We start from the raw sequence: 17,012 nt of genomic DNA on the forward strand, positions 1-17,012 counted from the left end.
TTGTGGTGCGAGAGGTGCACGGGCTGTCCGGACACACGCTACAGTAAGTGCAGACCAGTGGGTGAGTGTGTGATAGGCAGAGCTTTTAAGATAAGGCCCGGGTGGAACAGACAGTTCTTTGTTCTTCGCCCTGCACTCCGATTGAACTCAGAACAGCCTGGACGAACCCCCCAGGACTCAAGGTGTCATTCAATGGCCTGCAGGCCTGCAACACACGCAGACACACACACACACACACACAGGGACGTCAGTGCACACAGACACACACACACACAGACACAGGGACGTCAGTGCACACACACACACATACACACACACACAGGGATGTCAGTGCACACAGACACACACACACACACAGGCTCGTCAGTGCACACAGACACACAGGGACGTCAGTGCACACAGACACACACACACACACAGGGACGTCAGTGCACACAGACACACACACACGCAGGCACGTCAGTGCACACAGACACACACACACGCAGGGACGTCAGTGCACACAGACACACACACAGGGACGTCAGTGCACACAGACACACACACACACAGGCTCGTCAGTGCACACAGACACACACACACACACAGGCTTGTCAGTGCACACAGACACAGACACACACAGGGACATCAGTGCACACAGACACACACGCAGGCACATCAGTGCACACAGACACACACACACACAGGTTCGTCAGTGCACACAGACACACACACACAGGCTCGTCAGTGCACACAGACACAGACACACACAGGGATGTCAGTGCACACAGACACACACACAGGCACACACACACAGGCTTGTCAGTGCACACAGACACACACACAGGCTCGTCAGTGCACACAGACACACACGCAGGCACATCAGTGCACACTGACAGGTTTAAACACACAGGTTTAAAAACATGAACTTACATACACACAGACAAACATAAGCAGATGCTGTAAATACACACAAACACATGCGCACACATTTGCTTCTCTCCTCCGGAGCACTCCAGAGACCTTGCCACAGGTTGTTGTTTCACTAAACTGGTCACAATTATGCACAACCTGTTCATTTGCTCTGAAAAGCTCAAGTCGGTTAGCAGATGGCTACCCAAGCACACTAACATGCAAAGAAGTGGAAAGAAAAATGTGATTATTAAAAAGGAAAATCGACATTATACACAAATGTCTCCTCTGACACGCAATCTTCAGCACTCTTGAGAGCGTGTGTATTCTTTGGAGCATTACAGGTAGCGAGAGCATATGCTGCCGTTTCCCCAAACACAGACACACACTCTTACACGGGATATGCTTTTGATTTCAGCCTTACTTATGCAAACAGCAATGCTGGTTTCATATCCGCATGCCTTAAATCCACAGTGCCTGAATCACGCCACAGCAGTCATGTGGTTTACTACCGCCAATATTATAATTGGCAAGAGTGTAGAGGCAGCACATTGATGTAGCTCTCCAATAACGGTGGCTTTTTATTGTACAAGGCGGAGGAAAGACATTTGACCAATGTGGTTTTCATCAGAAAATCTGGGGCCCACGAGAAGAATTCGGGCCCTGCAGTTTCAGTGTCTGGGTTTCAGAGGCTATAATTCACTTGCTGGCGGGATGGTGGGACAGCCTCCTTGTGAAGCCACACACACACCGAGAAATCGATCACACCTTTTCAGAGCCTAAATGATCTCGATTAGTCATTCAGTGAAGAGTAATTACGCTTAATTGCATGTCTATTCATAACAGAAACGTTTGTATTCTGGTATTCTTCAAAAATGTGTGATCACGTTTGTAACAGTATGGAACTCTGTAGATGTTTACAATGTTAACAGGTTGTTTCAAGATGTCCAGTGTAAATTAGCATTCATTATTGATTTATTATTGATGCATTTTCTCATTCATGTTCTGTTTCATAATCTTATATATATAATTTGTCTAACTATCTCACAGTTTGGGGTATGAAGTCAATATATGGCACAGTGTGATCAGAAGAAGATCACCGAACATATCAATATCACAGAAGATACACAAGATTGTCTTGCTTTGCATAGGGATTATGTCACACCCATTTATTTTTAAGTAGTGAACTTGATAACTCCTTCGTACTCAATGACGACATGTACCATAACACTCCATAAATGTACACCGCAGAGATGTTATATTTCCACTGCATAAATTATCATCTGTGCCCTTGGTGCTCTTGATCTAAGATGTTTGCATTTCTGTCACATTGATGTACAGTTTGGGATTTTCACCCACGCTAATTGGTGGCGTCTCTCCCGTGTAATCGATAGGATAATTGAGATAATACTACAGTAAGTGGCCTCAGACGGTCTGCGAGGCTGACCTAGATTAACGATGTCCACACCGGCCGTGCTTCAGAGGCACATTCTGTTTGCTGCAGCCCGCAGCGGATGGAATACAACACGAGCCCCGCTTACTCGCAGGACAAAGTCCGTGAGTGGATATCGGTCTCCTTTCCATTGGCTCATTTTTAACCTACGCTTGGTGTGTGTCTTGCCTAAACTGCAGTGCGGGCTCATACACGGTGTTCGTCCTCACACAATATAGCAGGCACCCAGCCTCCGTTGTATTTACACTTCTGCCGATGGTCTGTACTGTGCATCTTTAATCAGCTGCTCATTATGCATTACTCTGGGAGGTGAAATGAGACCAAGTAACATCACTCAGGGTAAGAGTAATTTTTTGAAATCTGAAGTGTAGCTTCCAAAGCATTTCAGAAACAAACACTAAACATTTTTCACCGTGACAGTGTTATGACATTTGTCACAATGCTGTAATGAGCACCCATGACTGTTTATGACCAGGGGTAGAAAATCCAGGTTCAGAAAGAGAAAGTACTCCCCAGTAACATGTTCCAGTCACCTGGATTTGTCAATTTGCTCAATTCTTCAGCCAGAAGGTAGAACTAATTAGTGAAATCAGCTGGCTCAGCATTAAGTAGGTTTTATGGGGTTGAGTTAAGGAAAAGGGTTACAAATATTCTATGAAAGAATGGTGGGTAACCTTACAGTCAAGTCATTCTGTTTATAATTATATAAATATCATGGAATGCAGATATGTGCAGATACACGTTTGCAAGTTGTATTCCCATACAATGAAAGGATTGTGGAAAACAAAATTAGTCATGCTGGTTAGCCATCTGTGCAACTGATGGGGTGGGAATAAATGATTTGCCCTGACCCCACACCAGTCACCACGTGAGTCAGTTAGCCACTTGGCTTTAGTTACGGGTCAGCTACACTGATCCCACACTCTGTTTTGGGAGCCAATATTGTGTGGTTGTTGATGGTATAGGTGGGGCACTGGGATTTGAGGGAGGAGACAGGGGGTATTCTTAGTTAGGGCGCCCTGGTTGTCAGAGGCCCACAGTATGTTTACAAGCAATGCGCAGGGCCGCACAGGTCAGGTTACTGGCTGGAATGGAGCCAGGCCTTGGAAATCAGCAGCAAATCATGCATCACCTTCTCAATAACGCACTGCAGTGCATATGCTGCATAATACCATCAGATTGATAATAGCAAGCATTCACCTGCTCCATTGTGCAGGTAATGTCAGAGCGGCCCTCCCAGACATTGTACACAACAATGCGGGATCGTGCGAGGCAATCCACACCAGTTTATGAAACAGGGTGGGGTGGGAACTGTCAGAGGTGAAAGGAGCAGGCAGACGGAGGAGGGGGGCAAGAGAGACTGGAACAAATTGTTTTCATCCTCAGGCGATATCTTGTTTGGCATCGAAAAAATAGCACATAGCGCAACAATAGCACATAACGCAACAATAGCACATAGCCCCAAAATAGCACATAGCCCAAAAATAGCACATAGCGCAACAATAGCACATAGCGCAACAATAGCACATAGTGCAAAAACAGCACATAGCGCAACAATAGCGCATAGCGCAACAATAGCGGATAGCGCAAAAATAGCGCATACCATAGCACATACCCAGCGGTAAAGCGGAGCAGCAGCGTAACAGGCCCACAGGTTCATGGGCATCCTCCGGATTTCTGTCTCTGTGACCCATGTGACGCCACTCTCTTTATTTTTAAGGTATGGGAAGATCGTTTCCACTAAGGCCATCCTGGACAAGACCACCAACAAGTGCAAAGGTAAGAGCTGCAATTTTTCAGTTTTCTTGTTTTTCTGCCACAATGCATTGTAAACATGCCTGGTCTCTCTCAAGTCAGAAGCCGCTGTATTACATAACAGGACTGACGCTCACACTTGACACCTGACGAGTGACGAGTCGTCTTGTTTCCCTGTTTTCATTCGGCCATTTTGAACGCAGCCCTGTAAAGTGAACTTGCCCCTCAGCATTGTCCACTTTGGAGGCCTGCTGGGCGGTAGTGCTTATCCCTCTCACCAACACCGTGTGCCCCTCGCAGGTTATGGCTTTGTTGATTTCGACAGTCCCGCCGCTGCGCAGAAGGCAGTGACCGCCCTGAAGGCCAGTGGCGTCCAGGCACAGATGGCCAAGGTAAGAGCCCCTTCTCCATTACCTGTCTGTCAAACATATATGAATCACTTCCTCTTTATTGTTGTCTGTTGACCTTTGGGCTTTGACGTTTATGCAATGGTCCAGTGGACAAGGCTGCTGACCACAAGGTTCAAGGTTCAAATGCAGCTAAAGTACTGTTTAATTATTGACAGTCAGATACTAAACATTGTGGTAAAGGCAAAAACATTTTTAGTATCATGATATGTAGGTCATGATATGTAGGTTAATAAAATGTTAATACTGTTAGTATTCACTCCCTTTGTTGTTTGACCGAAAAAAGTGTGTGCCTCACCTAACGCGTGTGGTAAAACAAAACCAAAACGTGGCTCCACGACTTATAGTCTATTAGCAAACCAGCATCATCCCAATCCTAACTGTACATTTTACACCGTACCATATTCCGTTCTGTTTTTCAAACTACAGCATGCATACATAATGAACATTAATTTTCTATTTTCGCGCAATGCCCTTCACAAAAATGGACATTTGTTTGCAAACTGTATGCATATTTGATATTTTATGCAAAAATCTAAATAATTAAAATCCTATTGCCTGAGACAGGCTTGTGCCTACATCATGTTGAGTGAGTCCAAGTGAAGTCTTAAGTCTTTTTTTTATCGTTTGAGATCATAAAAAAAGCGCGGGCTGTTTCAGAGGAGAGTGCGTGGTCCTCGGGGTCATCGAAAATCGACAGGCGTTCCCAGAAGTGATAAGACTGTTGAAGTATTCAGAATTTGGAAGAAAAAGAAAAAGCAGAGTGGAATTTGTTTGGGGGGGTGGGGGAGAATATGTTTTAAGGAATTTTGCTGTGCGAGGTGTGTCTGCTCAGAATGTGGACAAACTCTGGATAGCGGAGCCGGAGTCACTGCCCCCAAGCTGGCCCTCCTGTGGAGCCGTAGCCACCTTGTTCAGGGTGTCGTTGCACCGCGCACCATGTCCTAGTTTTAAGTGTCACCTGCTCTTGTGTGTGTGTGTGTTTGCGTGTGTCCAGGCATGTATGCGTGTGTGCGTGTCCCTCGGCCCCTGAAGACCCAAAAAAAGCAGCATATCTGGACTGTCAGAAGATGCTGTTCCAGGCACCGTGGCCTGGGCCAGGTGACAGGGGCCGCTGGCTCTTTGGGGGGCGCTGGCTCTTTGGGGGCCGCTGGCTCTTTGGGGGTCCAGTTGGCCCTGCAGCTGAGGGCTGAGCAGATACGCCATGCTGCAGATGGCAGGCTTCATGGGCTCACAGGTCACAGAGGGCTCACTGACCTACATTTCGGGAAAAAGGAGCCAAACCACTATTTTTCTATTGGTAATTATGCAATGTTTTAGAAGTTCATACCTACATATAGTATTTATATGTATTTATATGAATTCATTACACTCAATCTTTTTTTATTAGGTACACCAGTACCTCAACTCGTTAACGCAAATCTAATCAGCCAATCATATGGCAGCAACTCAATGAATATTGACCATGCAGACATGGTCAAGAGGTTCAGTTGTTCAGACCAAATATTGGAATGGGGAAGAAATATGACTAGTTTGGAATGATTGTACACACAACAGATCGAACCTTGAAGTGGATGGGCTACAGCAGCACAAGACCACACCAGGTTCCACTCATGTCAGCTAAGAACAGGAAACTGAGGTGATAGTGGGCACAGGCTCACCAAAACTGGAGAGTTGAAGATGTTGCCTGGTCTGAAGAATCTTGAATTCTGCTGCGACATGCAGATGGTCAGGTCGGACTTTGGTGTAAACAACATGAATCTATGGATCCATCCTGCCTTGTGTCAAAGGTTCAGGCTGGTGGTGGGGGGGATAACATTTTCTTGGCATACATTAGGCTCCTTAATGCAAATTCAGCATCACTGAAATGCCACACTCTACCTGAGTATGGTCTTGTATCTCTTTATGGCCACAGTCTTCTGATAGCTACTTCCAGCAGGATAACGCACCACATCACAAAGCAAGTCACCTCAAGCTAGCTCCATGAACAGGACAATGAGCCGAGTGTACTGCAATGGCCTCCACAGTCACCAGATCTCAATCCAATAGAACATCTTTTGGATATGGTGGAACAGGAGATTCACAGCATGAATGTGCAGCTGACAAATCTGCAGCACTGCGTGATGCTAACATGTTAACATGAACCAGAATCTCTAATGAAATTTTCTGCACCTCGTCGAATCCGTGCCAGGAAGAATTCAAGCTATTCTGGGGCAAATGGAGGCCCTACTCAGTACTAGAATGCTATACCTAATAAACAGGCCACTGAGAGTATATATAGAAGTATATTTTGTACAAACAGTATTGTGTTACATGGGTAAATGGCCAAGGAAAGAGAGGTGTCTGCAGTCCCAGGTAGTCTCCCTCTCCCTCCCACTCGCCCTCTCTCCCTCTCTCCCTCTCTCCCTCTCTCTCTCTCTGCCCTTCCCCTCTGTCTGTGCGCCCTGTGGGGAGGGCCAGCGGGCGGCTGCTGGGCCTTTGTGCGGGCGTCGGCGCGTGAAAGGGGCTTCTTGTAGTCTCATTAAGCCAATCCGTCTGCCATTCAGAGCTCCCCGCTGGGAGAGCCAGGGGAGCGTGCTCTGGCGCCCGCGGCAATGACAATGGCGACGGCCCGCCGCGGACTCCACTGCGATACGGGGGCTGGGGGGGGGCGGGGGGGGGGGCTGGGGTGGACGAGCACGCGGGTGGCCCTCATCCGCAGAAGCCCGGGCCCTCGCTCGCCTCCCAGGGGCTTTTCAGGGGCGTCTCTCTCTATCTGAATTCCTCCGTCTGCTTTGCGGTCAGGTGCTGGGTGAGGCGCTTACACACATCGACTGAGCTCTCTACATTTCCAGGCATAACAAGTCGACTGCTGAGCCCTCTGGGCAGGAGGAGTAGGAACTGCAGGGCACATTTACTGTAACCTTCTGAAGAAAATGCCCCAGTTGCATTGTTTATATCTGAAAGATTGTATTTATTGTAATACAGTACATACTGTACGCAATGATATTTTTGAAGTTGAAGTTTCAAATTCGGCTACTCTAAACTTACCTGTAGACAAATAAGTAATATGGGTAAGGATGCATACAGCACCCAGACAGTTTATTACTGTCTGCCCTTTTCAAGCAGTAGAAAGTGAAACCATAAATTATAATTCCTTTTACGGGAAATGTGCTTAGAGCAAAATTCCCAAAGCAGAAAACATCTCTGCCAAACCATGCAGACCACACCCTCCCTGATAGTAAACAGGTCCTGGACATGATATGTACTGAAAAGTGATGTGGGAGTTTGGTGTTGATTGTGTGGGAGGATTGTTTCCCTCGTGGAGGGAGAAAGGACAGACAAAGAAGCTTTTAAAAAAACGGAGACGTTCTGTTTTTCTGGGGCCCCTCCTCCACGGCCTGTCGTCAGCGTTCACGTAGCACCTTGATGGCAGCTCAACAGACAGGCTCGACCAGGGTTTGGCACCGCTCAGTCACACAGTAAACACGCAGCGCGTAAGCCACCCATCTCAATCTGTTAGGTATGTGTACGCTGTCTGTGACCGTGACAACAAAAGTTGAACTCCCAGGGAAATATTGAAGAGATCAGAAATTATACCCACTGCCTTGTCGTTTTGCTGCGTTGCCAGCGCTGTGTTGCAGTGTGGGACTAGTTCTACCGATTGAGCAAAAATGGCTCTCCGTTTTTTACAAATGCTGAAAACAATCGGTAAAAAGATATCCCATCAAACTAAGATGGAGGCGATAGGACATATCCCTTCTGAAACTTTGGAGCATGGGTTAGGGGAAAACATAATGAGTCTTAAGCTTCCAGTTCTACCCTTCAGCTTTGAATATGTTTCCCCTTTACATGGTTTTTAATTTCCCTGTAACCTTTTTTGCATTCTGGGGAGAATCCTGTTTTAGAAATAAAAAGAAATTATGTGGAATGCGAGAACAACCAGACTAAAAAATACTGCACTTCCCGAGTTGCAGTTGCAGTGTCATTCAGAGGCCTGAAGCCCTGGTCCTCGTCCACCACGAGGGTGACAGGTCAAAATTTAAAGGTCGCCAAGCCAGTAATGCAAGGTACAGAATTCTAACTGGAGTTTCTGCTTGTAATTACTACTAGGCTCATTCCAACAGTTTCTGGGTGTTGTAAACTGGTAATTACCTTGAAGGCCACGGGAACTGAGCTGGCTGATGACCCCTCGGTCTCTTATCCTGCTGGCGCTGAGAACGCACACACCCCAGAGGGCCGCACCCAGTTTGTCTCTCATATCGCAGTGCCAGTGGCGCATATCGGCACACTGTGAGCGAACAGAGGAGTGCACTGCTTAACCAATTACATACAGCCATCAAGCTTTAAGTCATATTATAACTGCCCATTAAGGAATTGTCTGCTAATGTCTTCTTCTTCTTTTTTACGTCATTCATTTGAAGTGTTCTTATTGTCCGCAAATAGGATAAGCTGCAGTCGCAGTGTATGAAGGAGTGAAGATGTGTGTCCTTTGTCCCTGTAGAATGTCGCGTATTAAACGTGACAGGCCTTGTCACCAAGCAAAGACGACACAATGGAGTCCATAGTTTATATATAGCCATTTGCCGCAGCAATGACAAAGAGACCTTCTTGAGCTGAAGCCACATTCCTTTTGCCTGTCTGTGCGACACACACACACACTCACACACACACACACACACACACACACACACACACACACACACACACTCACACTCACACACACACACACACACACACACACACACATGCACACTCTCTCACTGACACACTCGCACATGGGCTTGCACAATGGGCCTGCTTTTTGCCCTCTTCACTGAATAGCTGTGTAATAAAAAATTTGGACAGAGAAATGTGGGCGCCCCAGGGACGGAGTTCAGTTAAAGTCCTGACAGCCCTCCCTCCCTCCCTCTCTCCCTCTCCCTCCCTCCCTCACTCCCTCCCTCCCTCTCCCTTCCTCCCTCACTCCCTCCCTCCCTCTCCCTCCATCTCCCTCCCTCACTCCCCCTTTCCCTCCCTCACTCCCTTCCTCCCTGCCTCTCCCTCCCTCCCTCACTCACTCCCTCACTCCCTCACTCCTTCCTTCAGTTTCTATCTTCTCTTCCTTCCGCTCTCCACCTCCATTACCACCCCTAACCCCCCCCCCCCACACACACACACACACGTCCCACTCTCCTTTCTCTAGCCCCCCCCCAGCTCCTCTGCTTCTCTTCTCTGTCCCGGCTACGTTTTCCCGATCCCTCTCTCCAGTTCTCCTCTGTTTCCTCTGAGTCGCTGGTCCCACCCCTTTGCCGCCCCATCTAGAATCCAGGCCATGTTTCCTCTGGGTTTCGCAGAACTCACGCTCGGTTCAGCTTTCACAGCCAATCAGAGCTACGCCTGCTAAAGCTCTTCCCCCATTCGTCCTGCTGGTACAGCTAGTTCTGACTGGGGTGAATTAGTCACGTAAAATGACTATGAAATCTGTTGTACCATTCTTAAAAGAAAAGTATGTTTTTTTTCCTGTCCTCTGGGTTGTTGTATTACATTTAAAAAGTATATTTATTTCGATTTAAAATATCTGCTATATATTTTTACAGTGTCTCAAAATAGCTAACATTCCATATATTTTATATGCAAAGTCAGTACATCTCTAAATACCAAATAAACAAAAAATCAGTGCACTAACATATTCAAACAGATATTTCTCTTTTACTTTGTTGTTTATTATGACATCTGTCATTGTGGGAGATCCGGATGTATGTCAGATTAATGGTTCTCCTGTATATCTTTATTAAATTAATCAACTTTGAGACAAGCATTTAAAGACCCTGCACAATTAAAATCGTGTTTAATAATCGTTTAGTTAATAATAGATTTTAGGATATATAAAATTTGTATTACGATATTAAGATTAAGCTAGTTTATTCAATTGAGATTTAGATTTTTTTAATTGAAAGCACCATATCTGAAAGTTACTTAATCTGCAAGAGGATTTGGTATTCGTCATCTGGAGATCATGTCCCAATCGTGTCACAATCCAAAGAGTTACACACAGCACTCTATATCTAAAATGAAACCCAGAGAAAGTTTTGGTTGAATGTTCTGAGCACTGACCCAATTAGACCGCAGATTCTGTTAAATGGCCAGATGGTCAGCTCCTGTGTTCCTTCTGACCTCTCTACCTCCTAACTGCAGAAGGTCTGGTGTGTTGGAGCTCATGAATATTCAGGAGGAGGCCGGCCCAAGGGCAGAACATTCACTGCCACAGTATCGTCCTTGGCCTCGTCCCATTAACGAATATTCATAAAACGCATCAAACTGAAGTTTTATTCATGCGAGCAAGCATCCTCCCTTTGCCTCAGCTCTGCGTGTGCGCCTTGAATAAGCCCCACCCCTCCCTCTCGTCTCATAGCAACAAGAGCAGGACCCTACCAACCTGTACATCTCTAACCTGCCGCTATCCATGGACGAGCAGGAGCTGGAGGCCATGTTGAAGCCCTTTGGCCAGGTCATATCCACCCGCATCCTGCGCGATGCTAACGGGACCAGCCGCGGCGTGGGCTTCGCCAGGTAACAGCCCCTTCGCCTCACTGGTATTTACCAAACAACCATACCAATTCAGACAGGGAATAACAGCACTGTGAGGTTCCCCACTATATTAAATATATATAGGAGTATATATTAATAGTCTATTTTAACTGACTTTCAGGATGGAGTCCACAGAGAAATGTGAAGCCATCATTCAGCATTTTAATGGCAAATACATCAAAACTCCCCCTGGTGTCCCAGGTAAGTCATTGCACTTTTGCTTTTCACAGTGCGACGGTGACATAACTACCGTTGATTCCTAATCCAAGGCCCCTGTAATTAGCCTCAGCAGCCACTGAAGGACATTTCTGCAGCTCTTTAATGCTTTTCATTGGAATCATTTCAAGTAATAATTAATGTAATAACATGGACAATGGACATTTTAATTGACATTTTAAGAAGTGGATTGTTCCTTTGTTGGTGATGACGTGTGTGTCCCCCCTCCCTGCCAGTGCCCACGGAACCGTTGTTGTGTAAGTTTGCGGATGGGGGACAGAAGAAGCGGCAGAACCAGGGGAAGTACCTCCAGAATGGACGGCCTTGGACCAGGGATGGGGAGACAGTGAGGGGTTTTCTCATATTTTGCCATGTTTCTTTGTGTGATATAAAAATACAAATTACAAATTTCTCTCCAGCAAAGAATATTAATTAAGGGTTAAAATAGAAGCCAGAGGACATTTTATTATTCCTCTTCCCTCATGGAGAGAATACTGGCTGTTTTAGAATTAAGTTGCTTCTCAATACTTTTGCAAATCCAAAGGATGCATAATTGAAGACATTGGTTTTCACAGTTTTTAGTGAAAATAATTTGTTGAAAGAAAAAAAATTCCAAGAAAGGCTTCTAAAACATAAATGACAAAGGCTAGTGTTAAATTAACAGCTCAATAAGTTCTGGTCCTAAGCAGTTTTTCACAGACAGCCATCCATCTTAAATCTCACTTATTCATTCATGCAGATGGTTTTTGTTTCATCAAGTCCTTCAAAATACATGCCTTGCTCAAGTGTACAACAACCGTGTCTCCGACAGAGAGACTATCAGACAGTTCACTGATAATTCTGTACAACAGAGAGGTAGTAAAACAAAATGGTGTCCAAAAAAAGCACATTGTTGAACATGGTGTGCTAAAACAGTGGTTCTCAGCCCTTGTCTTGAAGAACCATTTGTCCTACTGATGTTTGACTTCAGCTCAAAAACAGCAACCAAGTCTGACCCAAGAAACCAGCTTAACTATGTAATTCACTGCTTTAATTGAACAAATAGTGCAGAGTAGCAATGAAAACCAGCAGACTCAGTGGCCCTCCCTGAGGTTGAGGCAAATGAAGTGTCTTTTCTTTGATTATGCATTGCATCACCAGAGATTCTCTTGTGCTTTCACAGGGAGGGATGACGTTAACGTACGACCCGACAGCCTTACAGAACGGGTGAGTTCAGCCCCCCCACCTTCTCACGCCCTGCATAAACCACACTCAACCCGTTTTTTCTTCAGTTTGGTTCATTTCCAGATCAAAATTCGAAGGAAATGAATTAACTACATTAACTACTACATCTGAAACTGTGTCACATTTGACACAATACAAACTTGTGTCTAAATAATTCATATATTTTATGAAAGTAGGGAAGTTAAAGTTAACAGTTCCAACAGTTTCTTCTCTTAAATTATGATTGAATGTGACATTCATTGAGGGAAATGTTTGCGGGAAATAATATGAATTTTATATTTTTCCATGTTTGTCCCAAGCAAAAGTTGGCAATGAACTGACTGTGCTCTATAATATTGAGGGGAACTTACTGAACACATTATTTTCTAATCAAAGTAGAATTGCTGGATTTGAAAATTGGACAGAATGTGTTTTAATCTCAGTTACAGAAGAATAGCTCTTTGTGTCAAATATGGAACTAATTTAGTTAAGAATTGCAATACTGATTGCAAGATTTGGATAACCATGCAGTGGTACTCCCGTAGGCCACGGAATGTGTGAAATGTATAGTTAAATCGTTTTAGGCAACATCCCATAGACTGCTCATTAAATGTCCTTGTTTCAACTGTGAAATGTTGTTTCCTCCTCAATATTCATTTCAAACATATTGCACGTTTGTTCCATTGTTGCATATTGTTCATTTTATTGCACATTTTGAATTGAAAATATTGTATTTTGGTACACGGTTTCAGTCACAGGACAACAACAAAACACACAAAACAAACACAACAAGAAACACTAGCTAGGCTACTGAAGGCAGCCTAATCACATACTTCCACCTGGTGGGCAGTTAAGGAACTACAATACCAATCACTTGTATAGCACATATTCGGCCTCAAAGTCAGTCTGACGTGTGGCCTGTCTGTGTGTTTGCAGGTTCTATTCGTCCCCCTACAGCATCGCCCCCAACCGAATGATTGCTCAGCCGTCCCTTTCCCCATATATGCATTCTCCTGTCTCCTCCTACCAGGTTAGTGCTCCCCCACCCCCCAATCCCAAACTGCATAGACTGGTGTGTGTCTCTGGCTTACATTCAACATTATCAAACACGATTTCTCTTTGGGGTCATATTTACTGAGGAATATGCACACGGTCTTGCGGGTGTTGACAGTGCTCATAAAGACAGGGTAGATCTGACTTGATGAATGCACAAAGAGATTCTTATACAGTAGATCTGTAGATATTTTAGCAGTAACAGGTCTATTTTGCCTTTGGCTAGTACACTAGATCACTGTGCTTTTGAAGATCGAAGCTGCATGTTCTCCATGCATTCAATGAGAGCAATGATTCAATGATTCTTTGAATGGTGAAATAAGTTGGACCTAGGGCTAACAGCGATAGCAGTCTCCTATATTTCAATATCTCAGATTTTACCAGTTGTGTTTTCATCCTACGAACCACCGTAAGCAAACATAAGTGTAAGGATGATATGACTGTAATATGGATTATTAGGAAACTATACCTGTAGGGCTAGTTTCCTAATAATCCATATTACAGTCATATCATTCTGACTGATGTTTATGATATTTTTGCAGGGCAATAGCAGCCGCTGTCATCTGGGAAATATAAACAGGGACTCCAATTATCTACAATACTTCATTTATGCTTAATTAGTGGTGGTACAAACTATAGACCTAAGTCCTAAGACACACACCCCTTGGTCCTGGAGTCACATGGTCTGCTCATGGTCTGGCTTGTAGCGTAGTGGTTAAGCTACATGGCTGGGATCCCCGCTGTAGCCACGATAAGATCTGCACAGCTGTTGGGCCATTGAGCAAGGCCCTTAACGCCACATTGCTTAGTCTTCTGCTTAGTCTAATCAACTGCAAGTCGCTTTGGATAAAAGCGTCAGCTAAATACCATGTAATGTCTGTGTATTTGCAGATTATATTTGTCCCCCTACAGTATCAGCCCTAAGCAAATAATTGCTCATTTGCTTTGTGTAACATTAGATTAAGGATGAAAATCCTCACGCTTTTCTCTCCCCACACACCCCCACAGGTACACAGTCCCTCTTGGATGCATCACCAGTCGTACCTCATGCAGCCAGCGGTAAGTCTGCACCCCCAGATCACATTTATCTCTCTGTAGCAGGATCCAGCAACCTGCTATGCTAACTGTCAATGCTAAAGGCTTATGCTGACAACCGTTAAATATTCATGAACAACTAAGACTAGAACATAGTTTACTTTCTGAATGAGTGCCTATTAGCGTTCCTGGCATGTCCAGATTGATTAGAAAGAGAACAGTGCAAATGACAGTCCTTTCTGAATGAATATGAATATTCACAAGCACCTGTTTTCCACTGTAAGCCAACCAGTTAAAACTGTTTTTCCAAAACATGGACAGATAAATCTGATGAAAGGAAAGCAGTGTTCTTTTGACCTCTGACCACTTACTGCCGGTGTGTACTGTATGTGTGTTTGTGTGTTTGTATGTGTGATGTGTCTCTATATGTATGGTGTGTCTGTGTGTGTATTTGTTTGTCTCTCTGGCTGTCCATGTATGCTGTGTGTGTGTGGGTGTATGCATGTGAATGTGTGTGTGTGTGTGTGTCTCTATTTGGCTGTCCATGTCTGCCTGTGTGTGGTGTGTGTGTGTGTGTGTGTGTATGTGTGTATTTGTCTCTCTGGCTGTATGTGTTTGTGTGTGTCTCTGTTTGGCTGTCCATGTCTGTCTGTGTGTGTGGGTGTATGTGCGTGTATGTGTGTGTGTGTGTCCTGACCCCCCAGGGGACGGTCCTGACCCCCACGTTGGACCATGCCATGTCCATCCAGCCCACCTCCATGATGGGCCCCCTCACGCAGCAGCTCAGCCACCTCTCCCTGGGCAGCACCGGCACGGTCCGTCACCAGGCAACCGAACCCTCTCCTAATGCCCACCCCACAGGAGCCTTCCAAACATTAGGGGGAGGGGGCGGGTCTAATGAGCACCTAATGATCCAATTTCCATAGATGTGTGCAGCCAGTTACCCACGTGAGCCAGGGTAAATGGTGGAAACAATCCCCCCTGCTGTAGGAGCCTGGGGGTCTGGCACTGCTGCTCATGTCACAGACTATTATTTTCATAAAGAACTGACAGAAATAGACATTATTTCTCACACTTTTCTGTATTAGCTTCCCATGTATGGGCAAACCATGTGTCTCTCCCATCTTTTTCTCTTCAAATGTCCAATCACATCCATCAGTGCTGTCATGACTGTCCGTTTGGCATTTATTCTGATGCTAAATCAGGGTTTGCATGTCTCAGAGATGTCCATGGCACTGACGGTCTGTTTCTCTGCCTGCTCTCTCACAGTATATGCCCGCGAACACAGCTATGCAAGGGACATACATCCCACAGTACACCACGGTGCCTCCGTCCAGTGTCTCAGTAGAGGTATGAAACTCATCTTAAAGGAGGAGTGGGGAAACCACGTTTCCTCAAGTAAAAAACTTGTACAACTGAAAAATTGTGAAGTTATAAAGTTGAGGAGTTAATAAAAAAATACTTTTAATTTTAAAGTTGATACATCATTTTACAATGATGGTTAAATGGTAAATTGTATGATTGTGGGTCTCATGACTTCCAGCTAACCTAGGGCAAGCTGGTGATTATACAGCATCTGCATGTCTGAAATTGTACCAAAAGCACTATATGTTAAAATATGTGTTAGTTCAACTGTTGGAAAAATATGCAATGGTCAGTGCATGAGGTAATGAGATATCTGTGACATGACTCCACCAGGACAGCTCTGATAGCAGCCACAGAGAGATGCAAATCCAGTTTAATGAAATCCAGTGACAAATGTCCCTGTTGTCCCTCATTCCCTGCCTCTCCAGGACAACAGTGGTCAGCAGCAACAGGTTGCCATAGAAACACCTTCAGAACACACAAACTACTCCTACCAGCATAGCAAGTGAAGCGGAGGTGAGTCTGAATTGTGCTGTATAAAAACAGTTTTAGATATACAGGTAGTCGTCAACTTACGACCTATGCAACTTACGACCGTTCACCTTTACGACCGCGACTGCACGGCTGGAGGCTGGAGGTGAGCTGCCCGCATTCACGGCATTCTCGTTCTCGTTTTCAAACACGCTTTGATACAGAACACTTGCTCCGTATTTTGTTTCGTCTATTTTTATCTTTTGTTCGAAAAATTTTCAATTTCGTGAATTTTTATATAATGTGTAGAAAGATGATACTGCACAGTACGTATATTGAATGAACTAAAAGAACGTTGTTAAAATATGTAAAAAGATGATAACAGTACTAAGACGTGATACAATGGTTATAACAATAATGAACAAAGAAAATATTGATAAAACTTTACACAGTATAATATATGTAAGGTAATTATAACATAGGCCGACTTACGACCAGTTCCACTTACGGAACCAATTATGGTCATAAGTCGACGACTACCTGTAATCATTTGTCAGATTCATCAAATAGGCCCAATTCTTTAGCTTTGTTGTACTCTTTGCACTTGAAATTGT

The 17,012-nt window shown here is 44.8% G+C and overlaps 1 protein-coding gene across 2 annotated transcripts in view; it reads left to right on the top strand.

Annotated features, from left to right (window-relative positions):
* Positions 1-17,012, top strand: part of LOC133109770 (RNA-binding motif, single-stranded-interacting protein 2-like) — a 55,536-nt gene that overhangs the window by 30,356 nt on the left and 8,168 nt on the right. Inside the window, exons 3-13 of one of the 2 annotated variants that reach the window (XM_061219348.1) lie at positions 4,065-4,123; positions 4,400-4,491; positions 10,880-11,037; positions 11,177-11,256; positions 11,508-11,617; positions 12,434-12,477; positions 13,411-13,504; positions 14,536-14,586; positions 15,312-15,377; positions 15,832-15,912; positions 16,356-16,443. In XM_061219348.1, the coding sequence (XP_061075332.1) occupies positions 4,065-4,123; positions 4,400-4,491; positions 10,880-11,037; positions 11,177-11,256; positions 11,508-11,617; positions 12,434-12,477; positions 13,411-13,504; positions 14,536-14,586; positions 15,312-15,377; positions 15,832-15,912; positions 16,356-16,436 (916 nt within the window). In that variant the 3' untranslated portion in view covers positions 16,437-16,443. Of the gene's footprint in view, positions 1-4,064; positions 4,124-4,399; positions 4,492-10,879; positions 11,038-11,176; positions 11,257-11,507; positions 11,618-12,433; positions 12,478-13,410; positions 13,505-14,535; positions 14,587-15,266; positions 15,378-15,831; positions 15,913-16,355; positions 16,444-17,012 lie in introns of both variants that reach the window. The other variant, XM_061219347.1, reaches the window with a different exon arrangement.

The sequence above is a fragment of the Conger conger genome, chromosome 14, assembly GCF_963514075.1.
Source record: "Conger conger chromosome 14, fConCon1.1, whole genome shotgun sequence".
Taxonomy (NCBI): Eukaryota; Metazoa; Chordata; class Actinopteri; order Anguilliformes; family Congridae; genus Conger; species Conger conger.